Here is a 21,160-nt window from a genome sequence, read left to right as displayed (position 1 = left end):
CTGGTTATGACAAAAACCGAGCATCTAATTCCAGGCCACACTCAATCAGCCCCTGGGTATCCTTCTCTGGGGACCCTCTCACATGAGGCTGTCAGGGAAGAAATGGGGTCATCCACAAAAAAATGCCTCAGCCTGGGGTCTGCGTGCAGTTAAGAGCTCAGTAAATGTTCATTGCTACTATTCTTGTCACTGGTAATGTCACAGCCCCTCCTTGTGATCCTGGGTCCCCACTGGACCCTAAGTATATGTCCCTTTCTCTGGGTGTTGCTGTTACTACCAGCTGCTGTGGCGTCAGGCCTCAACCCACGGCAACCTCAGGTACAATGAACAATGAAATGAAACGCTGCCCACTCCTGCGTCATTCCCACGACCGGTGGCAGACTAGACCATTGTGACCCACAGGGTTGCCACCAGTTGATTTTCAGAAACAGATCACCAGGCCTTTCTTCCTAGTCCGTCTGAGTCTGGAAACTCTGCTGAAACTCCTTCAGCATCAGAGCTACACACAAGCCTCCATGACAGACGGTGTTGGCTGCCCATAAGGTACACAGCTGGGAATTGAACCCAGGCTTCCTTCATGGAAGGGGAGAATTTTACCAGTGAACCTCCTGCCCTGGGTGTTAACCCACTACTGTTGAGTCAATGACGACTCATAGCAACCCTATGGAACAGAGTGGAACCGCCCCTAAATCTTTACAGAAGCAGACTACCACATCCTCCTCCCATCAAGTGGCTGGTGGGTTCAAACCACTGACCTTTCTGTTAGCAGTCGAATGCGTAACCACAGCACCACCAGGACTCCTTTCTCCCCTGTGTGGAGAGTCTGTAGAATGCAAAGGCTAAGGGTCCATGCCAAGCTGTAAATGAGCGTAAAGCCAGCCGGGCGGTATCAGTCCTGGGGCAACTGTCTTACTCCCTATGTGCCTGGACGTCCTCATCTGTAAAATGGGAGCCTAGTTCAGGCCCAGAAATTTGTATCTGCAATTTCAAAATGCAAAACTCAGTTGTAAGTTTCCGGCAAGCATTTGGTACAAGTCTTGACCTGAGCCAGTGGGAGGCTATTTATAATCTCGACGCGTCCCATTTAGTGTAAAAATTCATGTTAGAAGTCGTATTTCCCTGCAGAAACCTTCATGAGTTTGAAGCCAGAGCGTGGGGGGCTGCAGGGGAGATGTCGGCAACCAGAAGGCATAGGCCATGGACTCACAGAGACATAGCCGGGTGTGGCCAGAGTGGCCTATTTTTCAAAAGCATCTGGATCTTGGGATGTCTTGCAAAAGTAAAACAAAACAAAAGGAAGCCTTCTTTTTTTAAAAAAAAAAATAAAAAAGGACTAAAAAAAAATATTTTTAACACCACAGAGCAAATAAGAGTCATCTATGGCCGGATGCAGCCCCACAGGTTGCCCTAACCAAACCCATTGCTATGGAGCCCATTATGACAATTGAGGGTGACCCCATGTGTTACCGAGCCTGTCCTGCAGGTTTTTCTCAGCCGTCATCTTTGTGCAAACAGATCTCCAAGCGTTTCTTCTGACGCACCTTGGTTGAGTTTGCACTGCGAACCCTTTGGTTGGTGGCTGAGAGCAAACTGTTTGCACCCCCATGGATCTTTATGAGTGCCTGGGTTGCCTTACAGGAAACCAAAGTGAAGACCATCCAGAATATTGGGGAGCAAGGGGAAGAGGAGGAGAGAGAGAGGATGGGGTGTATACGCAGCTCAGAGCGCTCTCGGAACCATCCGTCAGGGCAGGCGGGGTCAAACTGATTCAACCCATTTGCAGAGACGAAGACTGGGGATTCAGGGAGGATGACTTTCTGGGTCAGCAGCTCTGTCTGGGTTTGCCCAGACTGAACCTTAAACTGTGGGGCCCCTGGTGGGGAGTCGGCAGGGAAAGTAAGGGGTTCCTGAGAATTCTCCCTCCCAGCCCAGGCGGCTCAGGGTGGGCCGTGGATGGCAGAGAAAGCAGCAGCATGATGTGCTGTTGTGTCTCCTGGCTCCCACGGGGTCGAGGAGGCTTGTTGCCTCCACTGCAGGGATTCTAGGAAGGACAGGGTGGGACGTAAGTGGTAGCAGTGGAGGAGAGGTCAGAGACACACTGAGCACAGCCTGCGGAGAGGCAGGAAGGAGAGGGCTGGGGCAGCCCCCAAGACAAGCAGCTGAAAAGATGACAATGTGTTGAGACACGTTAGGAACTAAAGAGCGTAGGTCACAGAATTTTGATCCAAGGGCAGGTGAGGGCTCAGGTAATCTAACTTCCTCAATTCACAGACGAGGAAACTGAGCCCAGAGAGGTTGAGTGACTTACCAAGGTCACACAAGCAGTTCCTGGATAATTCTTCCCGTGACCTTGTTTTACTGACAGAACAGAAACAGAAGTCCGTCCCTTTGATCAGGATTGCTCATCAGGAACACGCAAGAACCAGTAAAACACAGGCCTGGCCCTCGCAGGCTCCCCTCAAAGGCCCAGGAGTCACAACACAGACTCTGGGATCAGGCAGTCTGGGTAACAGTCCTGCCGCACCACCTACCAGCTGCGTGAGCTCAGGCAGGTTATTCAACATCTCTCGGTTTCCTCATCTGTATAATGGGGAAGAAGACAGCAGCACATACTTCACAGAGTCCTGTGAGGATTGAGGGAACTTAGCCATGTGTAAAAATGCAGGGGATAGAGTACAAACCATACTAGTGCTGGTGACAGGAGGAAGGCAAAGAACCAAACCCCCGTCCCTCTAGAAGCATGACTGGACAGGCCCCAGAGGGGGGCAGCAGGTCTGGCATGGGTAGACACCCTTCCTTGCTAGCCGCCGTCCAGACGCCCTGACTAACCACGCCCCCATGCACCGTAGAATGAAACGCTGCCATCTTGGTAATCCTTACCACGTTTGAGTTCGTGGGGGCCCAGCCGTCTCCTGGTTTCCCTCACCTGGGCTGGCCCTCCATGTCAACAAACATGGTGTCCTCCTCCAGCGACCAGTCTCTCCTGATGGTGCATCCAAAGTGAGTCAAAGTTTCGGACAATATTCCATGATCCGTAGGGCTCCACTTAACTTGCACGTGTAGACTGCCAAGTCTTTCTTCCTCTTCTTTCTTCGTCTGGAAGCTCTGCTGAAACCTGTCCACGATGGGTGACCCTGGTTTGCTTGGCTGTCATCTTTCCGACTCAGTCATCAGTTGTTGCTGTAGTTAGCCACCGACTCACGGCAACCCCCACGTACAACAGAACAAAACACCGCCCGATCCTGCACCATCTTTATAGCCACTGGTGCTCAGGCCCACTGAGTACTCTGAGGGCCTTCCAGCCAAGGGGCTCATCTGCTTACACTGGGTCAGACAGTACACTGTCGGATCCGAAGGGTTTGTACTGGATGATTTTCAGAAGTAGATCACCAGGCCATTCTTCCTATTCTTAGTCTGAAACCTGTCCGTCAAAGGTGACCCGGCTGGTATTTGAAATATTGATGGCATAGCTTCACAGTAACCTGCAAGGTACCACAGCACAACAAACACACGGGTGGGGGGCAAAGGAGGCAGAACCTCCCAAACAGCCCATATTCCCATCTAACGGCCCAGGCAGGAGCCAGGCCAGGAAAGACCAGTTCCCCACTAACTCACGTGCAGCAGGACTGTTACCCAGACTGCCTGATCCCAGAGTCTGTGTTGTGACTCCTGGGCCTTCGGGGGGAGCCTTGTGGGGAACTGGTCTTGGCTCCGTCACCAACTGGCTGGGCCACCTGGGGTGAGTCCCTCCATCTCTCTGAGCTTCGATTTCCTCCTCTGGAGAGATTGCCGTCATTCATACCCAGCCTGGTTCCCAAGGCTGAAAATAGAAGGAAATCGCACATTCCCCTGGGATTCCTGTCTGGCTCCTTTGTCATCTCCCTCGAACTGTGGCCTTCAAGCTGTTTTGATCGAAACAACACACAGGACATTGTTGCACCACAACCCCAATAGTGACGCTCACCCTTACAGCAGACCATGCAGTCGGACATTGTCTATCCCAGTGCATTTCATGTTTGGGGAAAAAAAATTGATGGCTGCAAACCACTGAATTGATTTCATGACCCACTTAGGGGTTCCAGCCTGCAGCATAGAAATCCCTACCCCTGAACTTCGTGATGGTATGTGGGGTGGAGGGTGGAGGCAGAAAAGGCCGTTGCTCAAGCCGTGGGTGGGTGTGAGCTGGGGAGCAGGGGTGAGGGGAGGCTCCACTTCCTGACCCTCTTCTCTCCTTCTGCAGTCACTTCCTGCCTCGGAGCCTTCACCAGAGAGCACGGAGGTAAGGAGGAGCCCCAAGGAGGCCTGGGGCAGGTGGAGTATGGATGGGTTCCAGTGAGCTACAGGGCGACCTGTGGGTTAAGAAGCTGTCACTCCCACTAGAGAGAGCCCCACACAGAGACAGAGAGAGAGACAGAGACACAGAGAAGAGCATTTAAAACGCCCACGTGCAGGTAGATGCCTTTTGTAGGCCCTAAAGCCCCACACAATGCAGGTCCTTGTGAAAATCATCATTATGACCCCACCCACACGCATGGAAACACGCCAGCCCATAAACACACCTGTCACCTAACCAGTTCTGCCCGGGGCTCCGTGGTCGAAGACGTTTGCAGCTAAGGCTGCAGAGAGAGGCTGCAGCCGCTTGTAATGCACATTGAACGTCCAGCCTGTGATGATGGGCTTTAATCCTAGAGGCCAGGGTTTTCCAAACAGAACTCCACAGAACATGGTGGACAAAGGGTAAGTCACACTGCATCCCCCACTGGAGACTTACGCCAGAGCAGAAGAGGCTCTGAGGAGGTCTGCAGGGAAGGCACTGTGAAAGCATTTCTCAATTCGGCAGGTCCCCAACGCATCTCACCACATGCCTCTCTTTACACATCACCCGTGTTCACATCATGCTGAACGCATTTTGTGGAAATGTAGCTGTGACATCTTACAAAGCCACTGGACCACCAGCAGCCTACAACCTGCACGGCCAGCCTAGCTCCCAGCCCCAGCAGGTTGCTTGACTTCGCTAAGCCTCAGTTTTCTCACTTGTAAAATGGGCATGAAAGCTCTTCCCTGGTGAGGATTCAGTGAGTCAGCTCACCAGGGAGAAAGCCTGCAAAACCATCTGCAAATGTTAGAGATGAGAGAGAGAGAGAGGTAGGTAGCTGGATGGATCAATGATAGATTGATTGATAGACAGACAGATAGATGATAGACAGACAGACAGATAGATAGATAGACAGATAGATAGATGATAGACAAACAGACAGGTGATAGAGACAGACAGAGCTGACAGATAGCAGTGGTTGAGATGACCCTGGCTCATGTACAACTTGACCTCACATTCAACAGAATGAAATGCTGCCCGGCCCTACATCCCCCTCACAATCGCCAGCATGTCCAAGTCCACAATTGTGGCTGGTGTCCCCATCCATCTCCCTAGTCCTCACCGACCCATGACTTCACCATGATGTCATCCTCTAGTAACTGATTCCTCCCGAAGACATCTCCAAAGCAAGTGAGATGGATAATGTTCTGTTGTGATCCATAAGGAGCTGTGGTGGATAGTGCCTAAAGCATTTGCCTGCTAACCAGAAGGCTCGCGGTTCAAACCCACCAGCCACTCCTCGGAAGGAAGGTTGGGCAGTCTACTCCCGTAGTGATGCCGCCTCAGCAACCCCAGGAGGGTGGCTGTGAGTCGGGTCCCTAAGGCATATCTGCGGCTGATTTTTGGACATGGGTCACAAGGCCTCTCTTCCCGGTCTTAGTCTGGAAGCTCCTCTGAAACCTGTCCACCCAGGTGACCCTTTATGCAAATATAAAAGAATATATATTTTTATACTTCCCTTCATTGAGCTTTATAAATCACACAAGCCAGTTACCAGTGACCCAGTAATTCCACTCCTAGTTACCCAAGAGAGATGGAAACAGGCGTCCATGCAAAGGCTCGTACAAATATTCATAGCAGCTGTACTCATAGCCAAAAGTAGAAACAACCCAAATGGTGAATGGATAAACATTGTGGTACAGCCACACAATGGAATATTATACAGCAATAAAAAAGAACAGACAATATAAACCTCTAAACATGTTGAGCAAAAGAAGATAAACCAAAACAAAAAACAAAACTACCCTTGTACATGCATATGAATGCTGGACAATGAACAAGGAAGACAGAAAGACAACTGACACGTTTCAATCATGGTGTTGGCGAACAATGTTGAATCTACCACAGACTGCCAGAGGAAGTCACTCAGTCCAGGAGGAAGTACAGCCCAATGCTCCTTAGAAGCCAGGGTGGCGAGACTTGGTCTTGTTTACTTTGGACACATTCTTGCAAAGACCAGTCACTGGAAAAGGACGTGGTGTTTGGTCAAGTCGAGGGTCAGCGCAAACAGGCAAGCCCGCCATGAGTGGGCTGACACGGTGGCTGCAACCATGGGCTCGAATACACCAAAGGATGTGAGGATGGGGCAGGACCAGGCAGTGCTTCGTTCTGTTATACGAACGGTTGCCAAGAGTCAGAGCTGACCCGACTGCAAACCAACAACATCAGGCTGCACAACTGCAGAACCAGCGGGCTAAGCCAACCTCTATAAGCGAGAGCACGCCCCTGGCTGCCTGAGACAGGGCTTGGGGACTTGCAGTGCACAGGGCCCGAGGGAACTGTTCTACGTGCAGATCGTGGTGGTGGCTACTTGAGTGTATACATTTGTCAAAACCCATTGAACTGTAAGCTTAAAATGACTGCATTTTACCATAGGTATAGTGTACCTCCATCAAACACATTTTTAAAGTTAAAAGCTGTATTTTTAAAGACCAGGCATGAGATTCCATCTCAGATTACTGGAACAGATTTGTGACGAGTGGGGAAGGTGGTTCCACTGGGCAGTGGGTACTGAGAACCCCGTGCCCAAAGCTCTAAATTTTGGGCCCAAGCCGAGTTCCTGGGAAGTAAGTAACTGCTGTGCCCAGAAGTGCCAAAGATGACAGGACCAAGGCAGGGGAAGTGGAGGCAGCAGGTGGGGAGGAGGTGGCCTTTGGCTGTGGGGGCCCCAGTGGAGGGCCCTTCCCAGTCTCACTGTCTCCAATCCTGCCTCCTCTTTGGCCCCCAGTAACCCCAAGGGTGAGGCTGAGCCACTCGAACTCGCGGTGCCTGGGCCAGCTGGAGGTCTTTCACCAGGACCGGTACTCCTCAGTGTGCAGCCAGAGCTGGGGCCGGAGCTGGGACCGAGAGGAGCCCGTCAAGCTGGCCAAGGAGATCTGCCAGCAGCTGAGCTGTGGGGAGGCCCTGACGCTCACCGCCATCCCTCGCTTCAACCATCCATGGAACCAGATCCTCTGCCACGGGCCCCTAGGGTTCCTCAACTGTACAAGCACCAGTGCTGCTCGGTGCCACCCTCTGAGCCTGATCTGCTTAGGTGGGTGCCAGCCGGGCCACGTGGGTGGGAGGCGATGCTCAGCTCACCACGTGCCCCCTCCATCACACCAGGCTGAAGGGGTGCTGGTTTCGAAGGATGGGAAAGGTCCAAGACCTGGTTCCAACAACTGCTACCCTGTGAGCCTCCGTTTTCCCATCTGTAAAACGGGTGGATACAGCCCACCTCACAGCACTGTTGGGACACATACAATGTTCCAGCCAAGTGGACTCAACGTGGAGCTTACGTTTTGCACCCAACACTGCTGCCTGCCCCCACCCCCGCCCCAGAGTCCTTCCTCCTAACCCACATCATTCCTCCCGCCCTGGGCCCCTTGCTGCCCCCTCACCAGAGCGTCTCATTTCAGACCCACCGACAGTGACGCCTCCACCCACAAGCCGCCCGCCCACCACCACTCCGGAGCCCACAGGTAAGAAAACCCCAAGGCCCCACTGGGGAGGGTTGTCAGATTTAGCAAATAAAAGCGCAAGAGGCCAGTTACATTTGAATTTCAGATAAGCAATGAATATTTTTTAGTAGAAGTGTGTCCTATGCAAGGTCTCTGGGTGGCGCGGTGTGTGCTCAACTGAATTAAAGGCTGTCAGTGTGAGCCCACCCAGAGGCCACAGAAGAAAGGCCTGGCAATATGTGAAGATTACAGCCCGAATGACAACGACCTGCTCACTGGTCTATGGAGCCTGGTGAGACCCCCAAGACTATGGCCTCTAGTTATCCTTCAGGTCTGGAATTGAACTCCCTCCCGTGGCTTCCAGCCAAACAACAGACAGGCATATGGAGTGAACATTTACATCAGGCAGATACGTTGTTTAGAACAATGAACCACAGGAGAACAGAAGGGCAGTATTTGCACAGGGAGGTAGCTCATGGGGCAGGAATATACAGGAGAAAAGGACACAGGGAAGAGGTAACTACAGGGAGGAAGTGGAAGAGAGCTGCTATGTTGTAGGGATTGCAATCAGTATCATGGGGGAAAAGGCGTATGAACTGCTGTATGGAAAGTGAATTTGCTCTGTAAACTTTCACCCAAAGCACAATGAAAATTGAAAAAAAAAAGATTACAGCCCAAGAAAGCCCTCTGGAGCTGTTCTATAACACATGGGGATTCCATGAGTTGGAATCAATTCGACATTGGCTTGGTTTTTTATTTCCTATTCGATATTTAGGAGCTCTGGGTAGCATAGTGCCTAAGGCACTTGACTGCTAACCTGAAGGCTGGTTCAAACCCACCAGCCGCTCCTCGGAAGGAAGGTTGGGCAATCTAATTCCGTAATGATACCGCCTCGGAAACCCAAGGAGGGGTCGCTGAGTTGGGGCCGACTCGACGACACACAATAACATTCGTTATTCGGGACCTCCCTGGGATGGGGAGCTCCCTGCCTCCCAAGGTTCAGTTGTTTGTCTGCGTGTTGGTGCCAAACAGCAAGGTGTGTGGCATGGCTAGGGACGGAGGCCTGTGCTGCAGGCCCTCACGGCTCAGGCCCACCTCCCCCTCTCTCTTGCCCAGCACCCCCCAGGCTGCACCTGACAGTGGGGCCTGGGGTTCTGCACTGTGCAGGCAACGTGGAGTTCTACCAGGGCAGTCTGGGTGGCACCATCATCGACGAGGCCCAGGACCTGACCCAGGGCCTGGGGGACCGCATCTGCGCAGCCCTGCAGTGTGGCTCCTTCTTGAGGCGTCTGCCAGAGGCCAGGGCAGCCGAGGGGGCACGCTCGGAGCACAGGCCCTCACCAACGCAATGGAAGATCCAGAACGCCAGTTGTGCCTCCCTGGAGCAGTGCTTCCGAAAGACCCAGCCCTGGGAGGGCGGCCAAGCTCTTGCCCTCATCTGCTCAGGTGAGTGGAACCCGGCCAGGACCCGAGGGGTTTCTGGGGCCCGGGAGCCGTCACGGGTCAGAGCATCCCAGCCCGGGTCAGTCGGGGCTAGTTTCCTGCCTCGCAGGGTCCAGGGAGAATACGGGGCAGGACACACGTGCACACAGCCCCTTGGGGACACCTGCCGACGCCAGTGAACCGCTGGCTCAGCAGCGCAGTGGGGAGAGCTGACCAGCAGGGCTTCCAGGAGGAGGCGAGGCTCCATGGGGGTTTTGAAGGAGGAGAGGAGTGAGGGTCTAGTGGAGGGAACGAGGCTCTGCAGGTGGGAACTGCCGCTCGTGCCCAGGTCCAGAGCGGGCCGGAGCATGTCGGGGACGAGCCTCACAGCTGTTGTTGTTAGGTGCCTCGAGCTGGTTTCCGACCCTTGATGAGGAGCGCATGTGTCGGAGTGCAGTCCCAGGCCCCACCCTGACACGGAAACCAGAGGGTTTCCAGTGGCCCATTTTTCAGTAGAGTGCCAGGGGCGTTCTTCCAAAGTGCCTCTGGGTGGGTTCGAACTGCCAACCTTTTGGTTAGCAGTCACATGCCACCCGGGGACTCCTGTCCAGGCTGTAATAGCTGATCTCTACTGAGAGCTTACTTTGTGCCCAGGCCCATTCCAGAGCGTTGTTTAGTTTTCACAACATCCTTAGAAGGCGGGCGATGCTATTATCCCCGTTTGACAGATAAGGAGGCAAGGCTCCGGGAGGTTAAATGTTTTGTGCAATGTCACACAGCATTAGGTGGGATTTCGGCTCAAGCAGTATCCCTAAGCCCTGGCCACTCAGTGTGGTCCTGGACCAGTAGCAGCTGCACCTGGAAGGATGCAATGTGTCAGGCCCCTCCCAGGCCCACGAATCAGAATGTGCATTTCACCAAGGGCCCCCAAGATTTGTAGACTCTAGGAAGCTCTGCTCCGGATCACTTGTGTGAACTAGTGGCCAGTTGTCCCCTCCAGGCAGAAGCAGCAGCCCCACCCCCACCCTGTCCCGGAGATCTTTTGGCCTGAGGAGGGGGCAGGGCAGGATTTCAGTTCCACTCATCCCCCAGTGTGTGTGTGTGGGGGGGGGTGGGGTCTTGCCTTTCGTTTCCTCTAAGCAGGAGATCCACTAGGGCTTTGAATGTGGATGTTGCTATGGAAACGGGCCAAAGTGGTGAGGTCATTCACCTTCTCCACTGAGCAGCTTGGCTGATTGTCCGGAAAGAGAATGAAGGCCCCACCCTGACACAGAAATCCATAGGATGCTCGTGGGAATAGGCTCAAGTCACTGAGCCTACCCCTGGGGCACAGGGTCAGGGAAGCAGGAGTTGAGGTTCTGACTGGACTCAGCAGGAAGTGTTTCCCATTCCTGCTTCAGCTTCCCTCTTCTGAAAAGCCTCCTTTCTTCCCAAGGAGCAGGCAGGGAATAAGACAGTGTTTCTAAGAGGGGGTAGACCAGGTGGAACCTCTCTGCACTGCTCTTCTCTTAGGCGCATCTGGCTCAGGGCCAGCTCCCTGCTGACACTGCCAACGGGCATCACCTCTGCCAGCTGCCTTACCAACAGTGCCCCTGCTGCTGCCTCTAGGATGGCTGCTGGCAGCTGCCCAGTGGGGCCAGAGACAGACTTGGTTGGGGGAAGTGCCAGAGGGGACGCCAGGCAGAAGAGAGGGTGGCTTGGGCCGGGCGGTCCCGCCTGGTGTCTGCCCGTGGAGAACGGACCCTGAGCTGGCTCAGTTTCACCAGGGATCCAGGAGGTGCCGCTTAGGCTGCCATGGAGCTGCCTCCAGGCTCCCCCCACCTCTGCCATTGCTTCCTCTCCCCAGACTTCCAGCCCAAGGTGCAGAGCCGCCTGGTGGGTGGCCGCGACACATGTGAAGGCACCGTGGAGGTGCGCCAGGAAAGGCACTGGGCAGCCCTGTGCGACAGCTCGCCAGCCAAGAACGCAGCACGGTGGGAGGAGGTGTGCCACAATCAGCAGTGCGGCAGCGTGAACACCTATGGGGAGCTGGATGCCGGGGAGAAGACCTCCCGGGGAGTCTTCTGTCTCCAGGAGAAGCTGTCCCAGTGCCATGAGCTTCAGGAGAAAAGGTCCCGCTGCAAAAGGGTGTTTGTCACATGTGAGTTGGGCGAGCACCATGGGGACAGGGCAGTGCTGGACTTCCTCTGTTTTTATAGAGCAAGTTCCAGGAGCTGGACCCTGAGCCCTAGAGCTCTGGAGAAGGATGAGAAGATGACCGGTGGGGGGAGGGAGGGCACGAGTACTCAGACAGCAGCGAGCATGAACAGAGACTGCACCAGGCAGCAGGCAGCGAAGGGATGACAAGACACTTACCAGCTAGGACAGAAGACCAAGGAAGAGATGGTAGACATTTGCTACACTAATGAGTAGATGGTTGGAGAGTAAGTGATAAATAAAAGAGAGAGATGGATGGGGGGATGCTGGATGAATGGAGGATGGGTGGCTGGGAGGAGCATGGACTGATGGATGAATGGAGGGTGGGTGGCTGGGAGGAGCATGGACTGATGGATGAATGGAGGATGGTGGGTGGATGCTGGATGGATGGATGGATGGGGAATGGATGGATATAGGGAGGATGAGAGGAGGGTGAACAAATGGATGGATGGATGGAGCTTGGATGGATGGAGAATGAGTGAAGGATGATGGATAGATGGACAGACAGATGCATAAATGGATACATCGATGGCTGACTGGCTATTGGCATAGGACCATCTACTGGTATGTGATGGCAAAGTGATCGGGTACAAGTAACTGACAGACGGTAGGGAGTGGTCACAGAGTGGCAAATGATAGTGGGATGGTCAATTGTTAGATGATAAAAGGGAATGAACAAATGAGTAACAGAATTCTGGAGCTGGACAGAGACAGGTCAACAGGCAGATACGTGCCTTCCACACATGCTGGTGAGTGCCTGGGAGAGAAGGGTGACCGGGGAAAGGCCTGAACAGATGGGACCCACACCCACAGGGCAGGGGCTGACCTGACTCCTCTCCTTCCCCAGGCCAGGACGTGCGCCCCCAGGGCCTGGGGGCGGGCACTGTGATGAGCATCCTCCTGGCCCTTCTGCTTCTGATGTTGCTGCTGGTCATGTGTGGGCCCCTCGCCTACAAGAAGCTGGTGAAGAAATGTAGGTGGTTGTGCCCTGAGCCACTTCCTTTCCAGCCCACCCCCTACCCTCTGTGGGCAGATTGGAGGAGCTGCATTTAGGCCCCACGGAGGCAGGGTCTTCCCCACAGAGGGCTCTCTGCTTCACCACCCAGCCCTGCCCTTCTTCTGCCCAAAGCAAGAGAACGAGAAAACCAGAAAAAATTGTAAACATTTTGATTCACCAGACCCGGGGCCCGGCTGAGATGCATTTGGGACCAAAGGAAAGGTGTGGCCACATTCTTTGGACTGGGGCAGCCCAGAGGGTCATGGGCATGGTCTCTGAAGTCAGGAGACACGTGTCCAGCCCGGCTCCGCCCCTTGCCTGCTGCATAAGACTGTGACCTAGTCTATCTACCAAGTGAGAGACTGTGTGCCTTAGGAATGTAGGGAGGTGTCCTTTATTCTTGCCTTGTAGAAGGCAGGAGAAAATTATTCAGAGACAAGGAGGTGGGATGAGAGAGGCTGGAAAGAGATAATCTGGACGTGGTCGGTGTTATCTGGTCCCTGGTGCCCTTGAAGATCTTTCTTCTTGTGCTAAAACCCTGTGGCCACATCTCCCGGGGAACCAGCCACCTCGACACACGCCTTTGGAGCTGCGTGGCTCCACTTCAACCTTATGAGCAAGTTAGGAAACTGAGGCACCCAGAGACTCCAGGGGACAGGACCAGCAGTCACGCCTCCTCCCTCCCTGTCTCCCCGACCCTAACCTGCCTCTCCCATCTGCCCCCCAGTCCGCCAGAAGAAGCAGCGCCAGTGGATTGGGCCAACGGGAATGAACCAGAGCAGTAAGTGTCCCTGGGAGGCAGGGGTCTCCCTGGGCCCCAGCTGGAGTCCATGGGGCTGAGGAAGGAGGCCATGACCACAGATGGAGCCAGTGGCTGCTTGAGGCCTCTGATCTTCACCACGTTGTCCACGTGTGACTGTGATCAGCAAGGGGGCTCAGGCCTCTTGATGGGCCAGATGGTTAAGTGGTTTCTGCCCCAGAAGCCTCAGAGACCACAGTGTCCCCTGTTTCTTGCCTCATCTCTGGGGTTGACACAACCAGAGGTCCTCAACAGCCTTTGCCTCCTCAGACACCATCCCCCCAGTACAGTGGCCAACAGAATTGGGGCACCTAGCAAAGAGCAGATTTGCAAAATAATGAGTTAACCAAAGCTGTAGTGTAGTGCCTAAGGCACTTGACTGCTAACCAGAAGGCTGGCAGTTCAAACCCACCAGCCACTCCACGGAAGGAAGGTTGGGCAATCCACTTCCATAGTGATACCGCCTCAGAAACCCAAGGAGGGGTCGCTATGAGTCAGGTCTGACTCTATGGCAAATAACAACAACAAACACAGCTCTTTATCTCAGGAGTTATCAGGACTTTTTTAAGGAGCATTTTTGCATTGTCTTTCTCCAAGGATTTGGATGTCTATGTTAGTTTCATCACAAGAGTGTCCTCATGACACCTTAAAAGGGCCTGTGTTAGAACTTGGTGGTGCAGCCAGCCCACCCGTCCCTGGTATTCACCGCTGATCCTCCCAACCACAGCCAGAGCCTCCCACAGATAGAACCCAGTCCTCTTCCTGCTTCCTGGCCCATCTTTTGTCCCCTTTGCAGTTCCAGGGCCAACTCTTGAGAAAGTTCTGTGTTACCGTCTTTTCTACAATACAAAGGCCATTAGCTCTGGAGGACCAGGAAGTCCATCCTGCCCCTTGTGTTCCACCTCTGTGCTTAATGAGTCTTTGATGACTGACTCACTGACTGTCTGAAGCCCACCATGCCCATCAGACTTGCTGGCCAGCCCCAATTTCGCTATAATTCTGCTGCTTGCCTTGCTAGTATGGACCTCCCCAGGAAGAAAGGTAGTGGGACGCACTGAAGGTGTGGGTACCCTGACCCCCCATTGCATAATGGGGACAGGGAAGGAAAGTTTGGGGGGCGGCTGCTGGGGTCTAACGATACCATCCCCTGCGTTTGCTCAGTGTCTTTCCATCGCAACCACACGGCGACTGTCGGGTCCCAGGTTGAGAACCCCACAGCATCTCACGTGGATAACGAATACAGTCAGCCCCCCAGGAACTCGCACGTCTCAGCCTATCCGGGTAAGCAGGAGCTGGCAATGGAGGCAGGCTGCGGCAGTGGCCTAGGCTGGGCTGCATCCTTGCATTGCAGCTGAGGAGAGGAGGAGGTGAGAAGGGAGGCCCCAGGAGAAGGATCAAAGCCACACGTCCCGGCAGTGGAGCAGCAGAGGGATGCAGCCTTAACAGGCCCCACTGTCTCCTGGAGGTCCCAGCCACTGCTCTCCAACAAAGAAGTGGATGCCATTAACCTCCACACTACTGGGCCCTAATGGGCTTGGTTTCCTGCAGGGCCCTGAGGACCTAAGGAAAATGAGGCCCCGGGATTTCTTTCAGCCAGGAAGGGCCATTACGTGGCCTGCAGGAGCCCACACTTGAATGGCCCCTTACCGGCACAAACAACTCAGCCCCAAGGAGGCTGCCACTCGGCCTCATTAGTGAACACTTGGCTGATTTGATCAAAACAGATAGTGGGCTCATAAAGCCCCTGTGATCTTGTGACCCGCTGGGCAGCCCCAGGCTCTGAGGTCAGATGTGTAACCTGTCTGGAGGGGGTCCCTCTTTTCTCTCCTCAGCCCTTGAAGGGGCCCTGCACCGCGTTTCTGCACAGCCTGACAACTCCTCCGACAGCGACTATGATCTACGCGGGGCTCAGAGGCTGTAACAGGTGAGCGGGCTGCAGCCTGACCCAGCTGGATGGCCCACGAATGAACAGTGTTAACCACCTGCATTGACCAGCCTGATTAAGGTAAAGTGAGAAGAACAAGCATCAGTCATTCAGAGGCCGAGTCTGGTCAATGGTCAGGTGCTGGGCTGCTCACCAACTGGCTGGTGGTTTGAAGGACCTCCTGATCTGCTTCTGAAAGGTCATGGTCATAAGAAGCCAGCCACTGAAAACCCTACTCTGGCACACGTCAGACTGCCATAGTCTAAGAGCAACTGGTCTTGAACTTCAGGGATGGGAGCTGATCTGGGCAATCGAAGTAAACTAGTCGTTATGGAGGGGACTCAGGGCGACCCCGAGGGTGTCAGAGCAGAACTGTCCCCCACAGGGCTGTCAGTGGCTGAGTCACAGGAAGCTGACACCCAGGCCTTTCCTCTGAGGAGTCTGGGAGGACTCAAACTTCCAACCTCTTGGTCAGCAGCCAAGTGTATCAGCAGCCAAGTGCATTCACAATTTGCACCCCCAGGGACTCCGGCAACTGAGCAGTAGAGTCATCAGCCTTTAAAATCATTTCTTAACAATCTCCATCTCAAAGCTCCTAAGAGTTTCATAATGGGCCAGCTCCTTCTCCCCCTTCCAGAGCCACCCGCCTACCAAGAAGGAAGATGACACCCTGACCCAGATGGGCAGCAGCTATCCCTGAGATTGGGTCCAGGGCGTGGGCCTGTCCTTACCTCCCTGAATCTCCTCCAGGATTTGAGGGTCTCCTCTGACATGTCTTTCTCATCTCCACAGATCTGGAGCCAGGAACAAAACTCTGGAGCCAGACCTGTTGTCCTGAGAATATTCCGCACTCCCCACTGGGAGATGACGTCCGACGTCTACTCCCAACCAGAATGTGCCAGAACAGGGTGTCCTTCAAGCATACCCACTGCCCCACAACTGCAAGCCGGCTCTTCCTCCTCCCCGCTGGAACCTGGCCCAGTGAAGACCCCAAACCAGCTCGGCTCGGCCCCCCAAGTGTGGAAGATGCGAGAAGGCAGAGCCTGGGGAAAAACAGCCCTCCCAAGTAGAGACACATGGTGACCAGAAGGACCTCCCCCACCACAGCTACCTGTCCTGGCATCGCCAGGTAGACCCTGGCTCTCAGACTCTGACCTCAGTGAGGAGGGAAAAGGAAGCTCACGCCTGGGTGGGGAGGGGTGGTTCCCTCGTGTATTTTTATTATGTTCTTTGTAAATAATACTGTTTCTACTGCGAACAACAGCATCCCTGCCACTTCAGTCCAGGGTCTGCCCGTGGCTCCCTCTGACGCCGCCCACCGGAAAGGGAACCTTCCGGGGCAAGTGTGTGGCCTTCGTGGTCGGAGGGCTGCAGGCCACACAGAGACAGCTTGGCACCTTCTGAGCAGCGGCCAGTCGGTGTGTTGTGACTGCCCTGGCTTTACTTGGCAGCCACCACCCAAAGCCCCATCACCATCTCCTCCACCTTGTGACCCCTCTGCCTCCTTGTCTAAAGAGAGTAGGGAGAACTCTGCCAAGCCCAAAGGGCCCCAATGCCTACCTTGGGCCCTGCACAAAGGGAGTACCTGTAAATTCAGTTAAAGGGTACAAAGCAGTTTCATGAAATCACAATTAACTTTCTGACCTAAATGTCAGAGAATGGGGCTGGCTGTGTCCCTTTGGTTTAAACAATGCTCTCAGCTGAAAAAGTTGTCTTTTACTCACAAGATCCTAGAACCCCAACCAAACCCCCCTCCATTGAGTTGATGCCGACTCATGGCACCCCATGTGGTACAGAGCAGGACTAATCCGTAGGGTTTTCCTGGCTGCCAGTTTTATGGAATCACATCACCAGGGCTTTCTTCTGCAGGGCTTCTGGGTGGGCCTTCACTGTCCACCTGTAGGGTACCAGTCAAGCACTAACTTCCGTACCTAATCCTGGGGTGCCTGAGTCTCCTTAATGACAAGTGAGAGGAGGCCGTCTACCTAGGCTCTGGGGTCTAACAGGAAGAGAGGCTGGGCTGCAGTCACAAGCCCTTGGGCATCAGACAATTCTCGAAGAAGCGTGGCCACAGGTCTGGACGTTAGGGCTACCTTCTGTGCAATTGGACACTGCACTCAGTGATCACCAGTCTAGCCACAGAAGCCAACTCCAGATAAGCAAGAGGGAGTATCTGGAAGGACATGGAATATGGGGTAGGGAGAGGGAACGCTCACACAACCTGGGGAGTTGGAGACCCCAGATGCACAGAGTATGGAGACCGTATGCCAGAAAAATTGATCAACACTCTCTCCAGCCAGTCCTCCCATCCAGTGGGGGTGACCCAGGTCATGGCCCTGGGAGTCTGGAACCAGGGATACCACTTACCAGCCCATCTTACCAGGGCAATGGGATTGCTCCAAGGGGGACTGAGTCTACCCTTAGGGAGGACAAAGGGTATCTCTTTACTTGTTATCCCGCTGCCGTCAAGTCAGGTCTGACTCATAGCAACCCCTCCTTGGGTTTCTGAGGTGGTATCACTACAGAAGTAGACTGCCCAACCTTCCTTCTGGGGAGTGGCTAGTGGGTTTGAACCGCCAGCCTTCTGGTTAGCAGTCAGATGCCTTAAGCACTATGCCACCAAGGCTCCCTTTACTTGTTAAGAGTGTTTTCACGTATAGTACAGTCACCATACAGTGGCTTAAAAGCAATTTTGGTCTACTTTAAAGACAGAGTTAAGTCTATTCTGACCCACAGTGCCCCTAGAGGACAGAGTAGAACTGTCCCACAGGGTTTCCAAGGCTGTCAGTCTTTATGGAAGCAAACTGTGTCCACGTAGTGGCTGGTGGGTTCGAAATGCCAACCCTTCGGTTAGCAGTGAAATATGCCTTAACCACTGCACTACCAGAGCTCCTTAAAAAGAGCTTAGTTAAGGAGAAAAGCCTCTTTGGAAAGCGGGGTTTTCCAGTGGTGGTAGGTTGGGTGATGTGTCCAGAGATGGGTTTGGCTGAGCAACTGAATGGAAGCCACTTCATTCTTATTGTTGCCATGAGTAGAGTCTGACTCCTGGCACCCCCATGTGTTACAGAACAGAACTGCTCCATAGGTTCTCACGGCAGTGACCTTGAAGAAGCAGATCTCTAGACCTCTCTTCTAAGGTGCCTCTGGGTGGGTTCAAACCACCAACCTTTACAGCTAGTGGTCAAGCACTTAACCATCTGTAGCACCAGCCTTGGCTGGGAGACCCAACCCCAGGCCACTGGTCAGCACGGCTACTGAAGGGAGCAGCAGCTCACACATCCGGCCCTTAGCTCCAGAGGCTGACGGGCTGTGACCTGCACAACCTCGAGGCTCTAGTCATGACACTGGACTTGATCCCTGTCCTCATGATTCCTTGGGATAGTTCTGTACACCTCAGAGCTCTGCCTGTGTTTCCTAGTGGACCACGTCATCCCTTGGCTTATGTGCTGGGCACCAAGCTCACGTCCTCTCCCCTGGATTTACTAGCTCAAGTTGCTGCAAAAAAAGGCATTTGTGAAACCACCACCTTGTTCACAGCCCAGAGCATGGTCCATTTCACCCAGGAATTCAGCCCAATTGTGTCCAAGTCAATGAAGAGAGACCAGACAGAGCATGTAAACTTTTGACCTAGGGGGGAAAAAAAAAAAACCCAGACGCCAGAACCATGTCATTTCCACCTGCCTGCCAGGCTGTCCCCGACCAATCGGCTCATTCTGAGAGAAAACAATGGGCACGGGAGCTAGCCCAGTGGGGCCTGGTTCACCAAGATATGTGCTGGCGAAGGAAAGATGCTTCAAAACACACACACACCCCACCACCCCAAAAGATGCACTCGGAATTCAGAATTAGATGCACCATTTTGAAAATCAGAAGGGGTTCCAGCTGCCCAGGGTGGGCGGTTGCTGGCTGAGGTGTAGTGAAGGGTCACCAATGGCCTAGTCTGTCATGTTGTCGGTCGGGCTTAAAAACATTCTGAAATTTTGAATTAGTTGCAAACATTTAAAAATTAAGCGATTTCACTGAAGCATCTGTTCCTGGCTTCACTGAGGGGACACGCCACCCTGGCTACAGGGGGCAGGGCCACATTTCTGCTGGGGAAACCCTGAAGTGCAGCCTCGTAGCCCCTGCGCCCCCACACCCTGGGCCACCTCTCTGAATCATGGCACTGCCTGACCTGGAGGCATTTCCGGGTGCAGCCCCTGAGGGAAGCGCCATTAACTACCCAGTAAGAAAGCAACCGGAATGGAAGCCATCCCACAGCTGAAAGGATATTCCAAATGACCTCGCCCCAACTATTAGGGAAGTGTTCCCTCTACACCGGGAAGCCCTGAGGCTCTGTCCCCACCCCCACCCCCACCCCCACAGTCCCTGTGCAGTACCAGGTCCCCGTGATCAGCCAAGGGTGCCAGGTGATTCCATGTGGGGGAGGCAGGGCAGGGAGGGGGTCGGGAGGACATGTGACCTTCTCTGTGCTGTGTAGGCTGTGTGACCACGTGGAGGGCCCAGGAGAGCAAGGGCAGCAGGGGACGCAATACCAGCTGAGGCAGCCCCTAGTAAAGCCCGTTCTTAGAAGTGATGCTTCCCCTGCAGCCCCCCCACACGCCGTCACCTCCTGACACCAACCCAGAGCAGGCGATTTGACTGTGCTCCCACGGTGAGAGGATCAGCCTCTCCCTCCAAAGCCCTGCTCCAGCTGGTGCTCCCTGGCAGTGTTCCCCAGCCCTGACACCTGCAAAGGCGAGGCCAGACCCCGGGAAGGAGGGGAGTGCCACAGAGGTTTGGCCGGAGCCCAGAGACTCTCCAAGCTTCCTGGGGGCTGTGACCTTCAAAACCTGATGGCTTCTGGGGTCCAGAGCCCGCCAAGGCATCGTGGAGGAGGTCTGGCCTCAGTCACCTCCAGGCTGCACAGCCAGGTCCCTGGCTCACTTCTTCCGTTTAGAACTGGGAGATGACGCACACAGGAAGCTCTGCAGAGTATCTGACCTCATCCACAAGGCAGCCTGCCCTTGTTACCTGGCAGGAAAAGAGGAGTGATCTGAGGCTCCACGACAACGTGGTCTCCCGGCACCCAAGGAGCTGCCCTTCCTCTGGAAAGCAGACCCTCCATTCCAGCTCTCGCGAAAACCAGCTCAGCAGAAGAGCTCGGGAGAGGGCGGAGGCCGGGCGATGGCGGAAGGCTGGCTGGTGCCACAGCTGCTTTAGTGGCCCGCTGGCCCTCTGAGCACACCCTGCGCTCCCAATTTAGAAACCGGACCAGGGGATGCAGACGTGGACTTCCCTTTGGCGGTCCTGGACAGGCTGACCCAAACCGACATTCCTTTGCCAGCCCGGCAGGGGGCAGGAACGTGTCACCTCACAAGCTGGGCAGGGACCGGACGCCCCCTGGTGGGGTCCTGTGGCCTCACATGAACAAGCTCTTGGCCCAAAACCAAAGAAAAAAAAAAAAACTCTCTGCTCTTAGCAACCCCCTTGGGTTTCCGAGGTGATGTCACTATGGAAGGAAGTCGACTGCAGGCTCCAGCACAAAGATGAGTGAAAAGGAAAGCCGGGGGGGGGGGGGAGCAAAGGAAGTCTTGTAAGAGCCAGGCCCTAGGGCGAAGGGGTAAAGGGGGCACCAACTCTAAAGATGGTACCCAGATGGGACGCGCAGCCACGAACGGGAACAGTGCTCTGAAGGCACAAAAAACCAAACCCACTGCCATCAAGTCAATTCTGACTCAGCGACTCCCAGTGGGTTTCTGAGGCAGTAAATCTTTTCTTTACAAACTAAATTGCCAGGTCTTCCGAGGAGTGGCTGGTGGGTTTGAACTGCCAATCTCTGGTTAGCAGTCAAGTGCCTTAGGCACTGCACCACCAGAGCTCCAGATTCTGAAGGTGGTGTGTGAAGGAGAATCAACGCCCCCACAGCAGCCACATTGTCACTTCCCAAACCCACTGGAGCCACACACAGGCTATAACTCATCATGTTTATTATGGCCATTAATCACACAGAAGTCTGGGTGCTCCC

At 54.2% G+C, this 21,160-nt stretch overlaps 1 protein-coding gene across 1 annotated transcript; it reads left to right on the top strand.

Moving 5' to 3' along the window:
- Nucleotides 1–4,060: 4,060 nt before the first annotated feature.
- On the top strand, nt 4,061–15,150 carry CD5 (CD5 molecule). The gene is made up of 10 exons (XM_007945019.1): nt 4,061–4,121; nt 4,241–4,279; nt 7,104–7,409; nt 7,774–7,836; nt 8,932–9,261; nt 11,084–11,377; nt 12,281–12,406; nt 13,158–13,211; nt 14,391–14,510; nt 15,062–15,150. The coding sequence occupies exons 1-10, from the start codon at nt 4,061–4,063 to the stop codon at nt 15,148–15,150; spliced, it is 1,482 nt and encodes a 493-aa protein (XP_007943210.1).
- Nucleotides 15,151–21,160: the final 6,010 nt, after the last annotated feature.

Source organism: Orycteropus afer, unplaced genomic scaffold (assembly GCF_000298275.1).
Source record: "Orycteropus afer afer isolate SDZICR_OR568_19922 unplaced genomic scaffold, OryAfe1.0 scaffold00130, whole genome shotgun sequence".
Taxonomy (NCBI): Eukaryota; Metazoa; Chordata; class Mammalia; order Tubulidentata; family Orycteropodidae; genus Orycteropus; species Orycteropus afer.
The sequence above is the reverse complement of the archived record's forward strand: the minus strand, read 5'-3'. Positions and strand labels throughout refer to the sequence as shown.

Coding starts and splice junctions, on each gene's coding strand:
- CD5 (XM_007945019.1), top strand. CDS start 4,061: ATGACCCACTTAGGGGTTCCAGCCTGCAGCATAGAAATCCCTACCCCT. Junction 13,212..14,390: donor AACGGGAATGAACCAGAGCA/GTAAGTGTCCCT, acceptor GCGTTTGCTCAG/TGTCTTTCCATCGCAACCAC. Junction 14,511..15,061: donor GCACGTCTCAGCCTATCCGG/GTAAGCAGGAGC, acceptor TTCTCTCCTCAG/CCCTTGAAGGGGCCCTGCAC.